The following is a 25,206-nucleotide window of genomic DNA, read 5'->3' on the forward strand; positions in this document are numbered from 1 at the left end:
AGCTACCAAATGAACCAATTGTATGAAAAACACATATGTAGAAATGTACACAAAGGGCTAATGCCCAGTCCAAAGTACTAAGGGCCCACATGGCCACAGGGCACAGTCCAAGGCCCAACTCAAATCCTGACTTCATCCGGATAGAACTCTGCAGGGGCAACAACTTGCAAGTGTGCAGGCACCTCAGGGGGATGGGGTTGGGGGGCACCTCAGCCGAATACGGGAACAAGTCCACTGCTTCTAGAAGGGGCTCCATGTCCATTTCTCTTTGCTGAGAAGTGCAAGGCCACAGTCTCTCAGGTGGGTGACTTTCCCACTGGTTCTGGAGGGGGATCCATGGCCATTTCTATTTGCTGGGGAGTACAAGGCCACGGTCTCTGGAAAGGGTGACTTTCCCACTGGATCTGGAGTGGGCTCCATGTCCATTTCTCTTTGCTGGGGAATGCAAAGCCACAGTCTCTCAGGTGGGGAACATGGCCACTGCTTCTGGAGGGGGCCCCTTGTACAGAAGTCCCTGGAGGGTGGCCTACATGGCTTCCGTTGGTTGTGATGGCAGCAAGGTGTCATCTGGAGGTGAGGGTTGCGCAGTGTGAGCAGGTGAAGGTGCCTCCTGGGCAGCCTCTGCTGGAGGTGAGGGCTGCACTGTGGTGGCAGTTGGAGGTTCCTCCTGGGCAACCTCTGCTGGAGGTGAGGGCTGCACTTCCTCAGCTGGCGATGAGGGCCCCGTGAGCACTGGTGGTGGCGGTGGTGGTGGTGTCACCCTGACAGCCTCTGCTGGAGGTGAGGGCTGCACTGTGTTGGCAGATGGAGGTGCCTCCTGGGCAGCCTCTGCTGGAGATGAGGGCTGCACCGTGTTTGGCAGGTGGAGGTGCCTCCTGGGCAGCCTCTGCTGGAGGTGAGGGCTGCACCGTTTTGGCAGGTGGAGGTGCCTCCCGGGCAGCCTCTGCTGGAGGTGAGGGCTGCACTTCCTCAGCTGGCGGTGAGGGCCCCTTGACCACTCGTGGTGGTGTCACCCTGACAGCCTCCGCTGGAGTCAAGATGCTGGATCCTTACCCTTCCTGGCAGGGGGTGAGGGCTTCTTCCCCTTCACAGCAGGACGTGCGGGCTCCTTAGCCTTCCTGGCAGGAGTCGAGGGCTTCTTCCCCTTCATGGCAGGAGGTGCAGGCTCCTTCCCCTTCAAGGCAGGAGGTGTGTGATCCTTAACCTTCCTGGCTGGTGGAGTGTGATCTTTCACTGAGTTGTCACCACGACTAGGTGGTGCCACTACTGTCCGCGTGGATTGTTTGGCTGAGGTGCTGGGATCGGTCGTTTGGACACTACTCTTATGGCGGTGGGAGGGGTGTGAACCCTCGCTCTCGGTCCCACTGGTTCCCTCAACGTCGGTGGACTCTGCCTCCAGGGTCCTGTGGGATGCAGCTCCCTCTGTCGCCGGTACACCTGTTACTCCACCAGATGTTGCTAATGCACACATGAACAGGATGACAGAAGAAAAAAGGGGGGAGAGAGAGAGCAAGAAAACACTGGGTCAATTACTGCACCAACACCCACAGTTGGCATACACAGCACCGTCACACACAGGGATCAGGCTACAGCACTATGCATTACACTGCCAGTGATTTGGCTAGATGCCATGGCAAGATGAGGGCCACACGCTGCCAAATGCACCCCTCCTGGGACCCAAAAAGCCCTGACTGACATGGAATGCTAACAAGTTAGGTTACCAGCATTTGCCATACACCCATTACCTTCAAGCTGGATCACGCTGCAATGTCTGGCCTGGCATTAGGGGCACCCACTAACTCACACACACCACCCGGATCTCATGTCACCTGCCAATTATTGTAGTAATGCCCACTGTACTAACCCCCTTGTGGCTGCTGTGATGCCCTCAAGCGCCCATCCAGCTCTGGGTAGGCCACCGCCAGTATGCAGGCCATCAGAGGGGTCAGGTTCTGACCGACACCACTTTCTCATTGGAAGGCCATCCCTAGCTGGGCCTCAACGTCTAAGGTCCTCCCACTGATTTCGACAGTGGGTGCTCCGTCTGTCAAAGCCCCCAGGGTCCGCACGTCCTTGGCGATGGCACACCATAATCTCTTCTTTTGATGGGCGCTGACCATAATACAGACAGGGGGGACACCATTACACATACAATCCAGCCTGCCACACATATGGCCCACCAATCCCGTTTCCATCACCATTGGCACACACATCGGACAGCGCACACCATGTACACCACCACAAGACATCCCCCCCGATGACACAATACTTAACACACATCTCCATGAATGCTTCCCACAAGCATTGTGCCCAAGGTGTACTGACCTGTTGGTTTGGAGGCCCATACAGTAGTCCGTACTGGGATAGGACCCCTTCCCCCAAATGCTCCAACTCCTCAGAAGTGAAGGCAGGGGCCCTTTCCCCGGTCACACGGCCATGGTAGGTTTCAGACACAGGTCACAGCAGCACACGCAGTGTAGGTGTTCTCCTGTCGAAGATCAGGAAACAAGTGAGGAATCAGAGAGAAAATGGCGGTCACGTCCGTGGCGGTCTACACCGTCACCTCCAGGGTAGATCCCTATTGGCCACTGTACTCCATAGAGCCCCATATTATCAAATGAGAAATTGCACTGCGGTGCAAGAGCGCCTTCCGCCATGACGCCCAATGTCAGCGGAGTTACCTCACTTCCACCTGTCCCTACATATAGGACAGGCCGTCGCCATTTCATGGTGGTGGACAATGGCCATATCAACCTTCACTGCGTCACAGCCTAGATTAGCACATACATTGCCATTCCCACACTCCCATCACATAAATGCACTACGTACACTGAGGTTGGGGTTCCATCGTTCAAATTGTGACAGCCTACTCACTCTTGCGTCTCTTAGATACATACTGCTGCGGATAAACAGGAGGAGGAGACATAGCCCTGTGTACAGACCCCTTGTGCACTTGCCTACACTGGAGGACAGGCACATTATACTCACCTATAGACTGGACAGGGCCACAATTACAGAGCTGTGTGCCCAATTGGAGCCTGACCTGATATCTACTATCCGTCATCCGACTGGGATCCCCCCACTTGTGCAAGTGCTATCAGTGCTCTATTTCCTGGCAACTGGTTCTTTTCAAGTGACAGCACGCTTGGCAGCAGGAATGTCACAGCCAATGTTCTCAATCCTGCTGGCAAGAGTTTTGTCTGCTCTGGTGAAACACATGTGCAGCTACATAGCTTTCCCCGAGGTAGAAGATCTGGCCACTGTGAAGGCCAGATTCTATGTAATGGGACATATTCCCAATATTGTTGGGGCCACTGACCGAACACACATTGCGTTAGTTCCTCCCCACCACACCTCACTCACTGAATGTGCAAATGGTGTGCATGGCGGACCAGTAAATCCCCCACGTCAATGCTAAGTATCCTGAGTCGGTGCATGACACCTTTGTTCTGAGGAATAGCAGAATCCCAAATGTGATAGCCCAACTACAGAGGCACAGGGTGTGGCTAATAGGTGAGCCACGGTCCCCACCCACTATATGTTAGTGTATGCCTTCAGGTGTCATCCCCAAATGAGGCTAAATGTTGTCCCTCAATATTTGCAGGTGACTCTGGCTACCCAAACCTATTGTGGCTGCTGACCCCTGTGAGGAATGCCAGGACAGGGGCTGAGGAATTTTATAATGGGGCACATGGGCGAACCCGAAGGACGATCATCGAGAGGACACTCGGGCTCCTGAAGGCCAGGTACAGGTGCCTCCATCAGATAGGTGGATCCCTGTTCTAGTCACCCGGGAAGGTCTGCCAGATAGTAGTGGCTTACTGCATGTTGCACAACCTGGCCCTCAGAAGGCATGTACCTTTTCTGCAGGATGAGGAGAATGGAGAGGACCCTGTGGCAGCAGTGGACCCTGAGGACAGTGAGGATGAGGAGGCAGAGGATGAGGATTAGAATAACCGAACATCAGTTATACGTCAATACTTCCAATGAGACACAGGTGAGACAGTGCAACCGACCAGTTTTCTGTGTGGCTGTAGCATAATGGCATTAACTTCCATTGCATCTCAGTTTACTGTCATCTATGGCTTGTAATTTTACAGATGCTTATGAGATAACCACTGTGTACTGATGTGATGAGTACAGGCAGCTACACATCATTATTTCTATGCTCTCACAGTGTTCAGATCATTTGCACTAGATGTGACTGTTTCCATAAATGCACATGTTCAACACATAAAATACTAGTAAATCAAGTTGTGTTCAAGGGTGTTTATTGTAGTAATATGAAATTGAGGGAAAATCGCAATGGAATGGAGTGATGATGGAGGAAAGTCCAGGGTATTGTTCCAGTCTGTTTGTAGCACAGATGCAGTGTCCAAGGGGCCATTGGGAGGGGAACAAAGGCAGTTCAAAGTGGACAAGTTGACAGTGTGGGACACAAGGGGGACAATCAGGAGAGGCTAATTTCCTGGCGGTGGTCTTGGCAAGTGTCTCTGGCTTCTGTTGGGGTCATAGGGAACGTTTGCGGGGTGGTTCACCTTATACAGGGGGAGGGGTGCTGGTGGCCTGTGTGTCCTGTGGCGGGGCCTCCTGCCCACTAGCTGCAGTGGAAGTGGAGGGCTGGTCAATGGACTGGCTAGTGGTAGGGGCCCGCTGGTGTGCTGTTGCTTCACTCATGATGTTGGCCATGTCTGCCAGCGCCCCTGCTATGGAGATCAAGGTGGTGTTGATGGGCTTCAAGTCCTCCCTGATCCCCTGATACTGTTCCTCCTGCAGCCACCTGTTCTCCTGCACGTTGTCAAGGATCTGGCCCATCGTGTCCTTGTAATGTTGGTAGGCTCCCAGGATCTCGGTGAGTGCCTCCTGGAAAGCCAGTTCCCTGGCCCTGTCTTCCCCCTGGCGCACAGCGGTCCTCCCAGTGTCCCTGTTGGCATGTGCCTCTGTCCCCTGAACAGTGTGCCCACTGCCACTGACCCCAGGTCCCTGATTGTCTTGGGGGCGAGATGTGGCCTGGGGTCCCTCTACAGGTGGGTACACTGCTGACTGACGTGTCCTGGGAACAGAGGTTTGGGTATGCTGGGTGGGTGCTGTGGGGGAGGATCTGTGGTGGACTGTGATTGGGATTGGGTGAGCGACTGTCCTGTGGTCCCTGATGGGCCGGGTTGTTGGTCCAGATCCTTAAGTCTAGAGTTAGTCATCACTGGAGGCATCGTTCTGTCTGGGGACTGGATAGTTGTGGCACCTCCTCTCCGCTGGGATTGGCTGGGGCACCTGTGGGGATGTAAGTGATGTATTATGCTTCATGTCTGTGACATATTGTACATCCCTGGATTCCCCTCTATCGTTGCTGTTGGTTGCCCTGGCACCTTTGTTTGTGTATGTTGATGTATTGTGGGATTCTTAGCTCCCGTATGCTGTGCATGCTTTAGTGATTGGTGTCCATGCAGGGCTGGGAGGGCTGTCCATGTATTGGTATAGCATAAAGGGCTAAGCATTGGGATTAGTCATTTGTGTAGGTGCAGTGTGTGGGAGGGAGTGGAGTGATTGGAGTGAGGGTGAGAGGGTGTGATGGCATGCAGGTATGGGGGATGAGAAGTGTTAAATGTTGACTCACCATTGTCCAGTCCTCCGGCTACTCCAGCAAGTTCCTTAGGATGCAGTAATGGCAAAACTTGCTCCTCCCATGCTGTGAGCCGTTGGGTGAGGAGGCTGGGGTCCACCGCCAGTCCTCTGTATGGCAAACTGGTGCCTTGCTGCCACGGAACATACCTTCCCTCGTAGGTCATTCTACCTCTTCTGGATATCGTCCCTTGTTCTTGGGTGCTGTCCCATAGCGTTGACCCAGTCCACGATTCTCCACCATAACTCAATATTACTGGCAATGGATATTTGCTGTACCTGTGCTCCAAACAGTTGTGGTTCTACCCTGACAGTTTCCTCCACCATGACCCTTAACTCCTCATCAGTGAAACGGGGGTGCCTTTGTGGGGACATAGGTGTGTGTTGGTGAAAGTGTGTTGAGTACTGAGGTGGGGTGTGTGATGTGGGGTGCGTGAGGGATGTATGGGTGTAAGTGGTGTGTGTGTCTAGTTGTCTCTGTGCTGCTCGTGACAATCTCCTGGCAGTAATTGTTGTTTGTAAAGGCTTGTGGGTAATGTGGGTGTGTATTTTATGGTGCTGTGGTTGTGATGTGCGTATGAGTGTCAGGTGTGTGTTTTTAGTATTGGCCAATGTAGTGTTGTTTTGTATGTGGGTGTCCATTCTGAACGTGGCGGTATGTACCGTCAGTGGTTTAAAGCCACTAAATGTCCACTGTGGTGATTCATGGGTCATAATGTGGAGGGCGTTGATCTGTTGGTGTAACGGTATGGGTGTTGGTTCTGCCACTTTAACACTGACCTCTGGTTGACGGATTTGTGTATGTGGCTGTATTCTGTCAGATTGGTGTGTGTGTGTCATAATATGGAGAACGAATATTCGCCACTGTGGCAGTATGTTGCCGGCTGTCACCGTGGGATTTACCGTCAATGTCATAATGAGGGCCTATATCTCATTTTGATATAGTACATACAGAGACAGCGTGCTTCCTCTATTTTCTGTGTGTACAACAAATGCTTTGCACTACCCTGTGATAAGCCTAACTGCTCAACCACACTACCACAAAGAGAACATTAGTATTATATACTTTAGCCTCTGTTAAGCCTCTGGGGAACCCCTGGATTCTGTGCACACTATACCTCACTTTCATATAGTGTATGCAGAGGAAGCTTCCTACATAACTGGATTGCAATGCGATGCCTCTTGTATTGGTTTTGCTCCCAATAAACATACGTTTAAAAAACAAATAGTTAACAGGAAAAAATCTGCGATTAACACTGGCTTCTAGTGAAGACAGTGGGTGCGTTTGAAGCTACAGCACTACACGCTAGGAACGGATGAATCCTCGACAACTAACGTGCTGCTGTAGATCCAGGAGAGCGGCATAGACAGAAAAGCAGTACCAACATAAAGCAGTGGTTACTGCGTATTCAATGCAAATGTTGGAAATAAAGTCCATAAGCCTTTTTGGCCAAATAGTCTATTGGTGGGTCAGTACACCACACACAGTGTTTGATGAACAGGGTGGATCAAGAGACCGCTCTGCAGCTGTATGTTCCCAAAGAAAGCTATGGCGGGTCCCTTTCTTGCCAGTAGAATGTGCACTCAGAGACAGTCAGGATTCTCTTTGTGGTAGCAGGTTTGGATGCACCTGACTATCAACCTGGTTAATGTGGATGGGTATGTGAAATAAGTGCCCTTAAGGTTGAATGCCATAATGTGATTACCTTGTTTGTACAAAGGAAGAATGTCCTGTAGGGTAGTTATAGGAAGCTCTCTTTAGTGCACTAAAATGAAGTACACTGTGCAGAGAGTACAGTGGACCCCCAATTGGTATTGCAGAGGCAAATGTAGATAGAACTAATGCTGTATTTGAGGTAGTGTAGGCGAGCAGTTGGGTTTATCAGAGGGTAGTGTGAAGTATCTGTTGTACTCACAGAGGCAATAAATGAGACACACTCAAAGAATAAATCTGAGACCAAGTTAGAAAAATAATTATTTTTACATGTTTCAAATTCAAGAACTTCGTAATCAGGTAAGTAGACTTTTGAGCATAAATACTATGCAGTTTTAAAAATAGACAGTGTAATTTTAAGAGTTCTCTCAATGTTATCCTATGGAGGAAAACAATGCTCAGCACCCCAGGGTTAACAATGACTTACGAAGCTGACCTCAGGGAGTTAAAATAATTACTGGGCACTGATCAGAACCACACCAACAGGTCACACCTGGAGGCACTGGGGTGGCCAGAGACAGAGGTGCAGTAAGGCGTTGGGTGCCCAATGGTTTCCTAAGTGAGTTTGGTCCTCCTGAAGACAGGCTGCAGGCTCTGGCTAGGAAGACAATCAGGGACAACAAAAAAGTAGGTAATAGACATGGGGTGCCCCTTTGGACCTCTTATCCTGTGCCCAGGGGCAACAGATCAAGGAGTGAGTTTAGGCTTTGGGTTTTCCAGGAGCACTCGCGGCCAGGGGGTCGTGTGTGGTGAGGCTACAGGTGGCGTTGGGGAGTTCAGCAAGGGTGGACCCAGGGTGGTTTCAAGTTCTTAGGAGCCAGGGGACATTGTTAGCACCGGTGACCCACATCAGCTGGGGTCAGGGTCACGGGTGCAGTGGTTACTGTAGCTGTAAAATGTTCTCTCCCCCATAAGCTTGTGGGGGAGGGGGACTGTGTGCAGAGGTTGCAGGCATCTCGGTTGAGTCTAAAATGGACTCGGTCTCTGCTCAGTTAGGGACCCGCCTTGGCACAGTCGGTTGGCTTCATACCAGGTTGTGGATGCCGGGTGCAGTGGTCACTTCTGGTGTAAGGTTTCAGGGTTTCCAGCATTCCTTTCATTGGAGTTTCTTGTTGCAGGGCAAGGCTGGTGCCCACATGAGACCAGAGCCTTTATTAAAGGCTGGCCGAGTTGGCTTCTGGTGCAGGATCCTTTGAGGCCAGCAGGCACACCAGAGAGGCTGGCTCTAGGTCAGCTGTTATTTCTCCTCTTATGCAGGTGCAACATTTCTTTGTCCGGGTCTTCTTAGGTTGTTGAAATCTGAGTTCTAGGGTTCAGATATGCCACCTAAATACTAAATTGAGGGGCGTTACAGGGAGTGCCAAGTAGTAGCCAATGGGCTGACCATCTTTAGGGTGACTACACTCTTCTTATGACCACTTCTGCTTGGAAGTGGGCATAACCCTAATGGCCTAATTCCTTCCAAACAAGATGGAGGAATTTGAAAAGTAGTGTCCACTCCAGCTCATCCACCTTAGGGGTGGGACTGAATGAAGTGGACACTCCTTCTAATTTAACTAATTTTCCAGCCTGTGCTCCCGCCAAAAGCGGGGTCAGGACAGGGGGGTAGGTCATCTCCATCATTTGGAGAGACCTGGTTTGCATTACAAAGGCAACAAGGCCTTTGAAGCTCCCCACCCTGGAATGTCCATCCTGCCTAGGGGAAGAGGTCACACCTGTGCCCAGGGCAGGCTTTTCTCTCAGGCCCTCAATAGCGCTGGGTATCACCTTGGGAGGCCAGAAACACATCTGTGGTGGCTGAACTGGTCAGGACCAGTCAGTCAACACACTAGTAGTCGGTAGGTTTACAGGAGGCACATCTAAGGTGCCCTCTGTGTGAATGTAATAAAAAATCTATCATTACACTGAGATGTTTGATACCAAACATCCCGGGATTCAGAGAAGTCATCATGCAGCTGGAGAACTTGTAATGACCAGTGACCAGAACATGCTTTTAAAAGGGCTTCCCTGTGCATTTGCTATGTCTCAGAACTGACAGGGACAGAGCAGGCACATATCTGCTCATGTATATATGCCCTCACATGTGCCTGGAGACACCCTGCCTTAGGGGTGACTTACACCTTGCACATGCAGTGATAAGGCACCTGGCAAACAGGGGTGTGTGACAGGTTGTGTTTTCAATTTACCCTGCACCAAAACAAGCAGCCTGCAATGGCAGCACTTGCTTGAGTTTTTTGAGGGGTCCCTGAGGGTTGTACAACTAATGCTACAGCCCTCAGGCCTTATGTACCAGGGGTACAATTTACTAGGGACTTACAGGGGTAGCTTAACAGTTTTACAATTATGCAAAACTATGCAGGTTTTGGGAAAGATATTCAGATTATTTTGTTAGTAGTGTCCTTCTTTTCTCTTTTTTCTTTGTCCCTTTTTCATTTTTTTTTTTTTTTTGTTGCTTGCTTTTATGTACCTAAGAACTCTTCCCCACCTATTTGTCCTGTTTTCATTTCTAGGGAAGTGGGTGGGTCGCATGTGAATCCAGAAAACTCTTCAGGCTGCAAAACTACTTGTAGAGGTTTTCCATTTATTTGGGTTAGTTGGGTTGAAATGATGAGCTTGCAAACAAGTGCTGTAGTACTTCTGTCCCACTTGGGCTTCTTGATGCAATTTGGATATCCACACAATAGTTTTTGTCAATGTCTGTGGGGATGCCCATGTTGCTGCTGCTGCGCAGACAGTGTCTATGAGCACATTTGCCATGAACACTAGTGTTGCCCCCTTTTTCCTCATTGAGTGTGATTTTGGTCAGTGAGGTAGGTATTTTTCAGCCGATGTGTAGAATATTTGTATTGTCTGCACAATCCATTGTGCGACAGTCCCCTTTTTGACTGAAGATCCCATACTGGATTTGGCATATGAAACAAAAAGTTGGTTCCCTTTATCGAACTGCTTGGTCACCTCCAGGTATCACATCAGTGCCCTCATTAAATCCAGGGAAGGTAATTTTCGTTCCAATTCTGTTTGTGGGCAACTGGATGGTCTGGTTGACGTGGAATTTGCTCACCGCTTTAGGTAGTAATTGTGGGTTTGTTTTGAGAACTACCTTGTCTTTGTGAGTCTGCATGTATGGTACTTGTATTGTTAGCACTTGAATCTCACTTACTCTTTGTAGTGATGTGATACAAAGGTAGTTTTCAACGTGGGTGTAGGAAGTTGGCTCTGTATGTACTATCTCAAAGTGAGAGATAGTATGCACAGAGTCCAAGGGCTCCCCTCAGAGGCTGACAGCGGCAAAATTAGATTATACTAATGCTCTATTTTGTGGTAAGGTGGTCCAGCAGCAGGCTTATCAGAGGGTATTATTAAGCATTTGTTGTACACACACGGGCAATAAGTGAGAACACACACTCAATGACTTAACTCCAGGCCAATAGGTTTTTATATAGAAAAATATAATTTTCTTAATTTATTTTAGAACCACATGATTCAGAATTCAAATAAAAACAAATTGTAAGGTACTTGGCATAGGTAAATATGGAACTTGGAATTAAAACAGTAATGTACAGTTTTGGCAAAAATGGCAATAAGCTATTTTAAAAGTGAACACAGTGCAAAAATCAACAGTTCCTGGGGAGGTAAGTAATAGTTAGTTTTTCCGGTGAGTAAAGCAATTACAAGTTCAGTCTCCTGGGCATAGGCAGCCCACCGTTGGGGGTTCAAGTCAACCCCTGACACCCAGCTCCAGCAATACAGGGCTGGTCAGGTACAGAGGTCAAATTAGGGCCCAAATAGCATAGGCACCTATGGAGACCAGGGGTGCTCCGGTTCCAGTCTGCTAGCAGTCTGCTCCCCAAGGACCTGAATCCTTGGGGAGCAGACCGGGGGGGGGGGTTTGTAGAGCACTGGGCGAGGTCACAAACAGACAAACAAAATATAACCTCAGCTGCACAGGGGCGGCCGGGTGCAGTGTGCAAAGTAGGTGTCTGGTTTTAGACTGAAATCAATGGAGAGACCCAGGGTCACTCTGGCGATGCAAGTAGGGCACATGAAGGCTTATCGGGCCAGCCACAGACTGGGCAAGGATCAGGGCCGCCTGCTGGTCACTCCGGCAGCAGTAGTAGGTTTCTCTGTCGTCTGGGGGCTGCGGTGCATTGCTTCTTCCAGGCGTCGGGTTCTTTCTTACCGGGCAGTCGCGGTCAGGGGGAGCCTCTGGATTCTCTCTGCAGGGGTTTCTGTGGGGGTGCAGGGAGGTAGTTTCAGGGTGTTCATGTCGTTGGAGTCGCCTGGGGGTCCTCTCTACAGTATTGGTTCTTCTGGACACGAGCCAGGGGCGTCGGCTGGAGTCCCTTTAAAGATAGTTTCTTCGTTGCTGTTTGGACAGAGCCGCTGTCCACAGAAGTTTCTTGGTCCTTTGGTTGCAGGGCAGTCCTCAGAGGTGGTTGGACCTGCTGGATGCATAGCTGTGCAGATTCTTTGAGTCTGGAGACAGGCTGGTAGGGCTCGGGCCAAGTCAGTTGTCGTTTCCGTTGTCTCTGCGGGGCTTTTAGGTAAGCAGTCGTCCTTATTGCAGGTCATCAGGAATCTGGATTCCTGGGTTCAGGGTCGCACCTAAATACTCAATTTAGGGGTGTGTTTAGATCTGGGGGGCAGTAGCAAGTGGCTATTGTCCTTGAGGGTGGCTACACCCTCTTTGTGCCTCCTCCCTGCCGGGGGGTGGGGGGAGCTCACATCCCTAATCCTATTGGGGGGAATCCTCCAAAGCAAGATGGAGGATTTCCTAAGGCAGGGGTCACCTCAGCTCAGGACACCTTAGGGGCTGTCCTGTCTGGAGGGTGACTCCTTGTTTTTTTAATTATCTCCTCCGGACTTGATGCCAAAGTGGGGGCTGTATCCAGGGGGGCGGGCATCTCCACTAGCTGGAGTGCCATGGGCTGCTGTAACACCAGGCTTGAGCCTTTGAGGCTCACCACCAGGTGTTACAGTTCCTGCAGGAGGAGGTGTGAAGCACCTCCATCCAGTACAGGCTCTGTTCCTGGCCACAGAGTGCACAAAGGCACTCACCCCATGGCCAGAAACCCATCTGGATGTGGCAGGCTGGCAGAAACTGGTCAGCCTAGAACTAGTAGTTGGACTGGTATACAGGGGGCATCTTCTAAGCTGCCCTCTGTGTGCATTTCTCAATAAATCCCACACTGGCATCCGTGTGGATTTATTGTGCTGAGATGTTTGATACCAAACTTCCCAGTATTCAGTGTAGCCATTATGGAACTGTGAAGTTCGTGTTTGACAAACTCCCAGACCATATACTCTTTATGGCTAACCTGCACTTACAATGTCTAAGAATCTGATTAGACACTGTAGGGGCATAGTGCTCATGCAACTATGCCCTCACCTGTGGTATAGTGCACCCTGCCTTAGGGCTGTAAGGCCTGCTAGAGGGGTGACTCACCTATGCCACAGGCAGCGGGTTGTGGGCATGGCACTCTGAGGGGAGTGCCATATCGACTTAGTTTTTCTCTCCCCACCAGCACACACAAGCTGTGAGGCAGTGTGCATGTGCTGAGCGAGGGGTCCCCCAGGGTGGCATAATATGCTGCAGCCCTTAGAGACCTTCCCTGGCCACAGAGCCCTTGGTACCAGGGGTACCACTTACAAGGAACTCATCTGTGTGCCAGGGCTGTGCCAATTGTGGAAACAAGGGTATAGTTGAGGGAAAAAATACTGTTGCTGGGGCCTGGTTAGCAGGGTCCCAGCACACCTTCAATCATAACTAGCATCAACAAAAGCCAAAAAGTTAGGGGGTAACCATGCCAACAGTGGCATTTTCCTACAGTGGGAAATTGAAGGAAGTCCAGCTTTATACATTGGTTCAAATTGTTTTGTCATCAGGTGTGACAATACTGTGTTTAAGCTACCCATTGGGGATAGTGCCCTTCTTGGATGGGTGATGCTTTTGGATCCCTCTAGGAACCTCCTTATAACGGGTGCTGTGAAAAAACATTTACATAACTTTCCCGTGGTATAGGCCAACAAAGTGTATCTTGAGAGAAGAGTAGTTGATTTCGCTGTCCAGCAGGTATGTAAGATAGGTTATTACTGTTTCTTGTCTAGATATTGCTTCCAGGGTGTTACTGTCTGTGCACCATAGGTGGTACCTTTTCTATTTTGATGCCACCTTGGTCCTCATCATCATCTGTACCTGGGACAGTTTGAGTAGGCTTGAATACATTGCTTGCCTGGCTCACGGAGGGGCTATTAGTAAGAGGTTCATCCCTGGTTCCCTGGCCTTTTCCAGTACCTTTGGTATTAGGGGAATAGGAGGAAAGGCATAGGCAAATCTCCCTGACCAGTTTAGTGACAGGGCATTCCCCTTTGAATGGTGGTGTGAAACCTGAAGGGAAAGAGTTGGCATTTTTTGTGTTCTGCTGATGGGAACAAGTCGATTGTTGGTGTGCCCCAGATATAGAGGATTGTTTCTACACTCCCTTGTTTTATCTCCCATCTGTGTGAGCTACTTTCCCATCTGCTTAGTCTGTCTGCCTCTATGTTGTCCTTCCCTGGTAGGTGAACTGTTTTTAGGTTGATCCCTTGTGGTATCACCCACTTCCATATTTTTGGGGCAGTTTGCGTAGGGTAAAAGATTGTGTGCCCCTCTGTTTGCTCAGGTAGAAAATTGATTTTGTATTGTCTGTTTGGATTAGTACTGTTTTCCCTGATACTTATGTTTGAAAGGCTTTCAGGGCCTAACACTGTCAATCTCTAGGAAACTATTGTACTTTATCACATCGATCTTTTTCCATTGGCCTCGAATTCTTAAGTTGTCTGTGTTCTCGCCATCACTTATGAGATGTATCTGTTTTGATGGTGACTGAGGGAGCTGCTGTCTTGAAAGGTTTTGTCTTGTATCGTTGCTGGTCGTTTTTTCAGCGTTGCTTGTTCTTTCTCGGACAGCCTTGGGTTTCTTTCCCAGTGGAGGGTTTTTCTTGTCTCGGAGCCCTGTCTTCTTCGGTATCCCTGATCTGGGATCCATGGGACTCTCTTGTTCGCGGCTGGCCATCAATCGTCACTTTATTGGACATTGAAGCTGCTTTATGGTACTTCTTCTCTGGGAATTACCCCTATGAGGATTTTGGTGGTCTCTTTACCTTTCTGGACTTTCTATTGACGTCCTTTCTCGATTTCTTCAGCGGGTCTTTCACAATGCCCCCACCCCCATCCCCCCAACCCCATGTGGGTTGACTCTGCGCCTCTGGCCTTTTGTTCTTCGTCTCTGGATAAGCCTAGTTCCCTTAGCGACTCCTGATGTTTTTGGCCTCTCAGCCCTCGTCTCTGTAGTCTTTCGGCAGGCAGAGGTTGCAGGTTCCGTGCATGTCACGCTGGGCAAATTTGTGATGGCAGTTTGGGCAGAATTTAAATGGAGTGACCCCTACCTTGCTTCATTCTCCTGCCACATGCGGATTCTGATGGCGTACCCAGTCACTGTTCGCTTCCCTTGTTCAGCATTATCTTCTTGAAAATACACCTAGATTCCTCTTTGATTTTTTCCAACGTTGTCTCAAAAAACTTTGGACCTCCTCCTTTAGCTTTCAGTCCCAACGGCAAAGAATCTAAAGATGGCTACTACGCACTGGAACTTACGAGGTGCCGTATGATGTCATGCAGGGGATGGACCAAACACCAAACGACGGTCGATGACGCCCAAAAAAATTAAGGAAAAAGATAATTACAGACCCAACCACTAGATAGCGGAATAATGCACAGTATATGAATCCAGAAAAGGATTCATGCTGCAAAACTGTTTTTACTGTGGAAAGACTGGGTCGTCCCATTGGCGAGCACAGGATTACATGCTTACCTCTCAGCTGTGCTAACTTCTGAATGGAGCGATCAAAGTGAATAGCCCAAGTTATAAAACAACCGTACATTGAGCCAGACTACATTCTCTAGTCTAAGTTAATGTAATAAGTCATGGTGGGCACCTTTTTATAAAATTGTCATCTTGATACCATCAATCTCTTGTGCTTTTAACTATTACATAAGGAATGTGAACCCGAGACAGCTTTTTGCCTTCATAGGGAGTCATGTTAAAGGCTCCCACAAAAGGAGACAAGAGGGGATGGTGATGAAGAGAAGTGTTACCTGACTCCAGCAGGAAGCCACAAGGGTGGTGGCCCAAAAGGCAGGCTTTAAAGCTTTAAAGATGAAGCTGCCTTTTAAGAGCAAAAGGGGAACACTTGGTACAGGGGCAGGCCCATTGTTTAGGCAGACTAACTGGCACCTGAGAAGGAGAGGGGAATCCTATTGTCAAACCGTTTTTTCAGGGATCTGCAGTTAGCATAGCAGACACATTTCTGGGCACGGCTAGGGAGCTCTGGATGCCGAGAGAAGGGTTATGCCATGTTGGCAGTGGGCAGAGTGCTGCATCTTAGGATAGCCAGATGCCACACTTCCTAGGAAGTGATCACCAGAAGGGAGGGAACCTGGTAACCCATTGGCTACTGACTGCACCTACCCTGAGGACAATTACTGAATTAAAATGGGCATTGCTTGAACCCATAACTTTGATCTCATTTGGACAAGAAGGACCGAAGGACTGCCCTGCTGCACCTAGGAACAGGCGTGGGCTGCACCTGCTGATCCTGGTGGAAGCAAAGTAGGGGGGCTCTGCTTACTATGTCCTGCTTGTGAAGAAGTGGTCTCCAAATCCCAGCTGAAGCAAGAGACTCCAAGGACACAGGGCAATAACATCTGCAAGCAAGTTGGTAGCCTAAATCTTCAAGCCACCATTTTTCGTCGCCATGTAGCTCCTGAGACCACCCGGGCTCGCTGGACCCAGGCAAGTTAGAGTGCAGCTAGATCACTGAGAAGACAAGTTAAGCCCAGGAAAGGATTGACTGTGACTGCGATACCAGGCGACTGGCAGTCCATTGGCCACTGGACTTCTGCCAGGACCGAGAGGACTTCAAGGGACGTCAAACATGTGGCCAGAACTGCCTAACCCTTTCCTTGGACTGAGGAGTAGCCACAAGAAGACTTCTGTCAACCGCTTGCATCCACAGCATCCTTGAGCATCTTCAGCCTTCCATCAGGACCACTTCCATAGTAATCTATTGCAGAGGGATAAAACTACCTGGAAACTGACTGGAGACTGCTTCACCTGATGAGCTAATTATTTCTGAGGATCTTGCTAGTCCACTTGACTGGCTCCATACTAGAGTTGTTCGCCTAACGTGACTAAGTGAACTCTTTAGGTGAGGAATCCACAGGTAGGTGTATCCATCAGAAACACCTTTTTGTTGTTGAAAGAGTTTCCAAGAGTCAGATTTGTTGAATTTGCCATTACTTGTTTGTGACGGAGGAAAATGCTTTGATTTACTATACCTCGAAAATTATATTATCATTGGAACCCTCTGGTGGATCTTTTTCATTGCGGTGTTTAAAAATACATAAAAATACAGTCTATTTTTATAAATTGGCGTCAGATTTCTACAGTGTCTCGTTGATTTCTTCTTTAATTATTTGGTGCTGTTTAAATGCTTTAAACTTGTTCCTATGAGTAAGCCATGCTGCTCAGAGCCACAGATTCTCAGGGTTGAGCTAGAGGGTTTAACAAACGAAACCTTCTGGTCCTAAAGGGGTTCATAACAGTAGTATACTGTGACACCGCACAACCACACCATATAATACACCCCATTTCATCACAGATATGAGATACCCTAGTGACACTGTTTCCTTCCCTCTCTTCCTGTACTCCTCTAGGAGTTTTGGCACCAACTTGAATTTCCCGTTCTTGCATTCCATCATATATGGTGAGGAGACCAACAGAGCTGGTTATCCATGTGCCTAGGAACTCTCTTGGCCGCCTCGTTGATCTACTTGCTTTCCACATCAGGCAAAAAGGCATCATGTGCAGCATTTAAAGGGGTTGGGGGCTGGTCTGCAGCAATTTGAACCACCTGAGAGTCTAGGGGAAATTGGGTTTTGAGGTAAAAAGGTCGGAAGGTGAAGATTTGTACTTTTGTCTGACACTTGTACTGACTACCCTACTTGTTACTAGATCTTTAAGGACAGATTGTAGCAAGCCGTTGAGCACTGGAAGAAATTGCAAACATATGCTCGAATTTTGGGAGCATCTCCACGAAGAAGTAATCTTCTTCCTCCATGACATGCATATCCACCTTTTAGAACGCTGCAACCTACTCTGTGACCTGATGGTAGGCCTTACTATCGTCTGGTGGGAATGCTTTGACTGGTTAGTGATGCATTTCAGGGTTGCCAGGGGATCAACATTATTGTTGGAACAGGGATCATCAGAGGGCACTTGGTCCAAGGGCCAGTCTAAAGACTCAAAACAATAATTAAGACTGCCAAGGTCAGAAAAGGGTGTACAGCTGACCCTCAGGTGACTGTCACAGACAGAGGGGCTTGTGTGTGAAAGCAGTGATGGAGGTGTACCTGGTGGAGGGATACTCGTCTATGAAGAGCTCAGGGGAGTAGCCTTCACAAATATCTTCTTGGAGATGGAGTGAATAAATAGCCACTTCCGCACAGTGTAAAGCTCTTAATGAAGCCTCTATAGAAATAGAACCTCTGATTTCTTGGATCTGGCTGCCGAGGACCATTTTGCCATCAATGGAAGCTTCGGAACCGGCTTTGTCAGTGCCTTTGGCAGGTCCTTGGAGTGCAGTGGGATGCTTGCTACGCTTGTGTTTACATCTTGAGGACCTGTGAGGGTTGACACCCTCAGATAAAGCAATTATATACTCCGAAGCCTTGTTCTAGTGCCAAATGGAGCCCAAAGGTGGTGTTCCTTTGTATCCACTCTCGTGGCTCAATACAGGACCACCACAGAAGTCATGCCCTAACTTGACATTAGGTTGTTTGTGCAAGGAAGCATGGTTCTCATGACCGGATAGTGTAATTACAGCCCTGGATATGGCTTTTGGTGCCAGATCGATGTCCTGCACCTCCTGGTAGTATATTGGACTCTAAGTGCCCAACATAGGTCTTGGAGTGTACTGCATGGTTGCAATTTATGGTGGGCCTGCACCTTCGCAGACACCTAAGGAATCTTACCCAAAGGCAAGAAGGAACTCACAGGACTTATCACTGTCTGGGGAACAACAAGTTGCAGGCATTGTGATGGTTAGACCATGGAAACTGGAATTGCACTGAAAGCAAGGTTGGAAGGGTGTACATTCCACCTACCCTTTCCGGGCCACATTCTCTAGTATTGAGGGCCAAAGAAAAGTATCTAGACCCAAAAGGATATGCAGAAGGTTGAGCACTGGTAGATGGTGCTTCAGAGGTATGTGAGAAGAATGAGGAACAAAAGTTTGTTGAGTGGAAGGCTATACTGAAAAGGTAGTGGGCCCGAAAAACAAGCTCAAGGCACTATGAGTCCTGAGCCAGAAGATTTCATGTTCTGTTTTCCCATTTCCCATCCCCATCTCCCATTTCCCATTTCCCATTTCCCATTTCCCATTTTCCCTTTCCATTGTCCATTCCCATCAGAGGAGTAAAGCTCTTACTCTACGTCTGAAGGAGCGAAAAGAAAGAAAATGACACCAGCATGCCCGCAAAGCACCTATATGCAGCCCTGCTCGTCACTTTTGGAGCTTTAAAACACCAGTTCAGTGCCGCACCACACAAACTACCAGTGTGCATGAGTACTGCTTTTGAGTGTCTGGATCCAGTCTGATGATTGGGAGAATATTCATAAGGTGAGGAATCTGTGGTTAAAAGTATTCATCACAGTCACTTTTAAATAGGTTGTCTCCAAGTCTCTTTGAGGTCTTGATTCGGCGATGTCCCAGGCTCAGATGGTGAAATTTCTTCTCATTTCACAGTGCTAATGTAGAAGCCAGAACACGGCTGTACCCAACAGCAGAAAAAACAATCTGAGGTGAGTCTTCGTGGTTTTCAGTGAAGGAATCATGAGTAACCTCAAAACTGAAACATCTTCATGCAAGAAAAACAACGTTCAATATTCAAGACAAAAACATATGACAGGAGTGTGAGCAGCATGTGACCTACAGCATCAGATTCTGCCAACTAGCACTAACTCTGGTGTAATCACGTGTATTTATGGAACAGCGAAGAGATACCCTCTTTCTACCACTTTCTATAATTAACGTAAAAAGGCAAGGCAAAGGACTCAAAGCAACTGAAAGGACTGTAAATCTGCATATATCAAATGCAATGTATTACTTGCAAAACTGAAAATAGTTTCAAGGCATTTTTCTGTACTTTATGCAGCCTCTTTGTCTTCAGTTTGTTGGGCTTACTAACCCTTGGCATCATTCGTTATGGAGCCTCTCCTACATGGTTCTATCATACTTAAACAACCATATAAATCTGGATATGTTACTCAATCTGTAAATATGTGTAATACAACAAAAATAGAATAACGTCCTCCAGACTGTGTATCACTATCATATTCTAATGTTTCAAGCACTTTAAACATCACACCTTGGGTTCTGGCCCTGGTTAAAATCAATCATAATTATAAGCACTCACAGAGGACCTTTAAATTCACAAGCACATGCTAGATTAAATAATGTACTAAACAGATAATTTGTTACACTGAGTCAGGTTTGAGCTGTGTCAAGAATCTGAGGTTTTGTTCTACTGAGTGTGATTTCAAATATCTAAATTAAACAAAACTCCATTTACTTTTTCTCCTGCAGCCAGCAAACAGTCTTAACCTACTAACAACTGCACTGTCTGCATTTTTTCCCAGCCCCTTGGTGTCCGAAAACACCACTTGTCTGTCTCTCTCACCAGAAGGCTGTGTTGCCTTCATCCGGTGTTCTGATGTGTCTCTCTCTCACTCTCTCTCCTTCTTTCTCTCTTTCTCACTCACTTTACCTACTTCCTCTGGTTATTGCTTCTTCTATTTACACAATGGCTGATTTTGTATGCTGGCATAATGACCAATAGCACTTAAAATGTTTACCTTTTCAGTGGTGACCTTTGAAAGATCTTTGTAAAGAAGCTTTCGAATGTACTCTTGTAAGGGTGGGCGCTTCTTTCTCACTGTTTTTTCTGCAGGAGGAGGATTGCAATAATAGTAAGCATTCTCAACCATTGTGACGTAACGTGCATCCAGGTGCATTGCTTGCTTCTTGCGCATCATTTGTTCCTGAAAACAAACATTTTATATATTTATTTCTGCATTTCAAACATGATCCAGCTTATTCTGACTCAATATTTGTTCAACTTATTCCAATATTCAAGGCTAATTGGGTATGATTAGCCCAGGAAAGCGTGTGGAGGGCTGAATAGACCCAACCAGTAGACCTTTTCTTCATACTGGATGCATATAACTATGAACGTTTTAGATATATCTTACTGGTTTCACTCTAGCTTGACAAGCAAAATAGACTATGAAGTTGTGATGCATCTTTCTGACTACTCGACAGCGTGACTGCAAGCTGGTGGTTAGTGACCTTGCTTTGTCCCGTGATTAAAAAGCTGCAATTCAATAATTAAGAGTTACTTAACCGTAATACGAGTTCTATGACAAACATTCACAAACAGTAGAATACGCCACACATGTACGTGATCCCCGGAACACTGTTTTTTTCAAGCGTTTTACAAGCACAAACAAATGCCATAGCTGAAAAAGGCAAAGTTTCTACATATCTTTTTTTCTTTTAAAAAGCAACTCCAATTAGCTGAATTAAAAACATAGTGTAGTTGGCAAAAACAATAGGCTGAGGACAGACCGTGTTACCTTCACTATTCATCTTAAAAGGATTCTAAAGCAGCCAGCCTTCTCTGAGACTCATTGAGGTATTAAGTATTGGTGGAAATGTACTGAAAGTTTAATCATTGACACACTTTTTATGAAGGTATTTCAAAGATATGTGTGGAACGGTTGTTTTTGGATTCAGAGGGAAAACCATAGAACTGACATTATATGTTAGGTAACTGTAACCCACTCTTTGATACCCATAAACAGTAGTACAGAATTGTAGGAAAGTGCCCTCTTCCTTGGCATGGTTACCCCCATTTTCTGCCCATTGTCAGTCTGTTTGACTGTGTACGCTGGGATCCTTCTAACCAGGACCCGTGTGATTGTGCTCTCTCCCTTCTAACTTGGTAACCTCACCATTTTCACCCCACATTTGGCATGCTGGCGCCCTGCCCCCATGTAAGTCCCTAGTATATGGTACCCAGGGCATTCGGGTATCAGGGGATCCCTATGGGCTGCAGCAGTTATTCTGCCACCAATAGGGAGCCCATGCAAAGGGTTCTGCAGGCCTGCCATTGCACTCTGCGTGAAAAAGGTGACTGTATATTATATATGATAGGCCCTCTCAGCGCAGAGGGCAGGGTGCACGTACCAGTGGGTGAGGGCACCCCTGCACAAGCAGAAGTGCCCCCACAAACTCGAGTTCCATTTTATTGGACTTTGTGAGTGCGGGGACGCTATTTTATGGGTGTATTGGACATAGGTTACCACCTATGTCCAGCTACAAAATGTTATCTCCTAACCTGGGCATGTTTGGTATCAAACATGTCAGAGTGGCACCCCAATGCTGTTGCAAATATGATTCCATGCACCCTGGGGGCTCCTTAGAGGACCCCTAGCATTGCTACCACCAATCTTACAGGGTTTTCCTGGAAGCCTATGCTGTTGCCACCCCTGAGGCAGGTTTCTGCACTCCTGCTGCTTGATCTGATGAAGCTCAGGAAGGCAGAACAAAGGATTACCTTAGGCAGAGGGAGGTAACACCCTCTCCTTTTGGAAATAGGTGTGACTGGCTTGGGATGGGTGGCATCCCCAAGCCACTGGAATGTTTTGAAGGCACATTTGGCGCACTCCGTGCATAAACCAGTCCACACTCTGGCACAAAACTGGACAATGGAAAGGGGAGTGACCACCCCTCTGTCCATCACCATCCCAGGGGTGGTGCTCAGGGCTCGTCCGGAAGGTCCCTGGGTTCTGCCATTTTGTTTCCAAGGTTGACGGGGAACTCTGGGAGCATCGGCGTGGCCAGGCAGGTGATGTCAGAGGCACCTCCTGATAGGTGGTCACCTGGCTAGGTGACCAAGCCCACTATTAGGGCTATTTTAGGGTCTTCCTCTGTGGTGGGTCCTCAGATTCGGCTTGCAAGATTCCAGCAGGTCTCCTCTGCAACCTTCTAACCTTCAGTGGGTAGAAGGTCATCTTCTAGCCACTGGAACCACGACTGGGCACTCCAAGAACCGACAATCTGCATCCACGAAGAAGACTCTTCTTGCAACATTGTTTATATGGCTCCTTCCAGCCCATGCAACATTTCCCCAGCTGTGCATCCCTTGAGGGCGGCAAGTCTTCATTCAGCGAGGGAAGGAAGAAGAAATCACCCGTGGAGTGAAGGAGTCACTCCCCTGCATCCGCAGGCATCTTCAGCAACGACGACAGGCTGCGTGGATCTACTCTCCTCCTGAGCTGTGTGGATCCTGCATCACGGTTGGTGGTCCGGAGTTGTCCTCTTGGTCCTCTCTGCCAGCTGTCCAAATTTGGAGGAGGTTAAGTCCTGCCTTCCCAGGCGGGATAGTACTGCGTCTCATGCAGCTGCCAAGGCTTGTTCGCATACCCTCCAAGGGAACTTCAGGCTACATGCAGCTCCAGGCCCTTGGCACTCCTTCCTGCAACTCACAGCCCTCTACGTCATTCTCCTGCGGTGTGTGATCCCTTTTTGTAGTGCTGCGTAGGCTCCTTCTGCGACTTCTGTGTCCCAGTCTTGTGGGGTCCCTGTGGGTGCTGCCTTAGCTCCTGTAGGCTCTCTGTGTTGCTGAGGGTCCCCTCTGACTTTCCGTCCTGGGTTGAGTCCTCCTGGGCCTTGCTGGTACCCTGCAGCTCCACTTTTCCACTATCCATAGATTTGCCTTTGCCAAGGCTTGTTGGTGGAATTCCTGCACCAACACCTGTCTACAATCATCATTCCAGCGTGGAACATCTTATGTATTCCTCAAAAACTCTTACCCGGCTCCAGGGCTGCAGTGTTGATCTGTTGTTCACCACCATCGACCAACTCCTACAAGTACAGATGGGTGGGTAGTAGATCCTACTCCTCCTGGACTCCACTGTGACTTTTGGACTTGGTCCCCTATCTCCACAGGTCATCCACTCCAGGAATCTACCACTGGTTTCTTACAGTCTTGTCTGGGTGTCTTCTTTTCCTCTCTTCCTTCCTTTTGGGTGGTTTGGGGAAATTCCAGGGAGTTACTCCTGCTTAACTGGTTACTGAGGGTACCGTGTTACTTACCTTTGTGTACTCCCCGTAGGGTCACTATTGGTTATTGCAAGTTGCACTGTTTTCTAACCTTTCTGTGACTATTACTGTTTACTAGTGTATATAATTAGTGTATTACTTAGCTCCTATTGGAGGGTTGCCTCTTTAGTATTTTGTGGTAATGTGTGACCACAAATAAAGTACCTTTTATTTTTGTTCAACTGAGTATTTGTTTTCTTTCATGTGTGTAAGTGCTGTGGGACTATAGTGATTTGGCATGAGCTTTGCATGACTTCTAGATAAGCCTTGGCTGCTCATCCACAGCTACCTCTAGAGAGCCTGGCTTCAAGACACTGCCTACACTACACTGATAGGGGATACCTGGGCCCGGTATAAGGTGTAAGTACCTTAGGTAGCCAAAACATACCAGGCTAGCTTCCTACAAGAATACAAAGCTACTACATGGACACCTTGGTGGAGGGTTCCAAAGCTGAAGAAAAGGGGGTGAAAATAAGTCTCCTAGACAAATAAAATATGCATTGAGGTATGACCGACCACAGTATCAGTCATTGAGTCAGAGTCAATACAGTAATGCTTGACAAAAGAGTGCACAGATCTCCACATTGCTACTTTGCATTCTTATAAAGGGAGATATAGCTGCTTTGCCTCACCCCCAAAAGTAGAATGTTCTTTAGGAATACAATAAATGGGTCTGCTCTCCTCCTCATAACATAATTATGGAGAGCACTATATTCCTAGATATGGTTTGCTTACATGAAGTCATGCCTGACCGGATTGACCTAAACAGTTGGCTTGTTTTACTAATGTCTTTCTTTCCGACCAAGTAACATTTTACGGCTAACTCAACATATACAGAATGGTGGGTGTAGGAAGCTAGCCCAGTGTGCAGTGGACACCTATGGTGCTTCAACTTATACTGGGTCAAACTACCCAAATTAGTTAGTGGTACAGTGTCTAGACAGCCACAGCTCACTAGGGTAGGTGTGGTGAGCAGCCAAGACGTATCTAGAAAGCATGTTAAACACTTGCAATACCACAGTAGTCACAGAGTAACTTATCACATATGAAAGGATCCACACAGTGGTGCAAAAATAAAGGTACTTTATTAAAGGCACACCAAACTAGACTACCACTGGTATACCTCCCCCTGCAGAGGTATGAACACACAAAACATACACTAATAAGTACTCAGGAAAAGCATTAATTAGTAAGGGCCCTATAGGAGGGCCAAACCGTATACTAATAAAATGGAATGTTAAAGGGGGTCCTGGATCATAGTGTATGGAGTAGTTAGCCAAGGGTTGGAAAGAGTGTAACCCCAAAAGGTAAGTACCTAGAAGATTCCCAGTGGCAGGGGGCAGAGAGTTAAAATACCTGTTTTTCCCATACTCTTGAACATGGAGACCTTGTGATTGGAGGAATGTAGAAACAGGACCAGACCGGTGGAATCCAACAGTGGATTCTGAGAGAGGTGGACTTGCAAAAGAAGGTGACAGAGCCCAGTCCACGCAGGAGTGTCCAGGTGGGGAAGAAGGCAATGCACGCTCCGGGTCCTCAGTGATGGATGAAGTCCAGCTGCAGGTCCAGGTGATGCAGAGGAGTCTCAGAAGTCACCTACAAGCTGTC

The 25,206-nt window shown here is 48.0% G+C and overlaps 1 protein-coding gene across 10 annotated transcripts in view; it reads right to left on the bottom strand.

Moving 5' to 3' along the window:
• UPF2 (UPF2 regulator of nonsense mediated mRNA decay) overlaps positions 1–25,206 on the bottom strand; it is a 765,941-nt gene that overhangs the window by 418,992 nt on the left and 321,743 nt on the right. For all 10 annotated transcript variants that reach the window (XM_069228662.1, XM_069228663.1, XM_069228659.1 and 7 more), the window contains one exon: positions 20,289–20,474. In XM_069228662.1, the coding sequence (XP_069084763.1) occupies positions 20,289–20,474 (186 nt within the window). The remainder of the gene's footprint in view (positions 1–20,288; positions 20,475–25,206) is intronic.

The sequence above is a fragment of the Pleurodeles waltl genome, chromosome 4_1, assembly GCF_031143425.1.
Source record: "Pleurodeles waltl isolate 20211129_DDA chromosome 4_1, aPleWal1.hap1.20221129, whole genome shotgun sequence".
Classification (NCBI taxonomy): Eukaryota; Metazoa; Chordata; class Amphibia; order Caudata; family Salamandridae; genus Pleurodeles; species Pleurodeles waltl.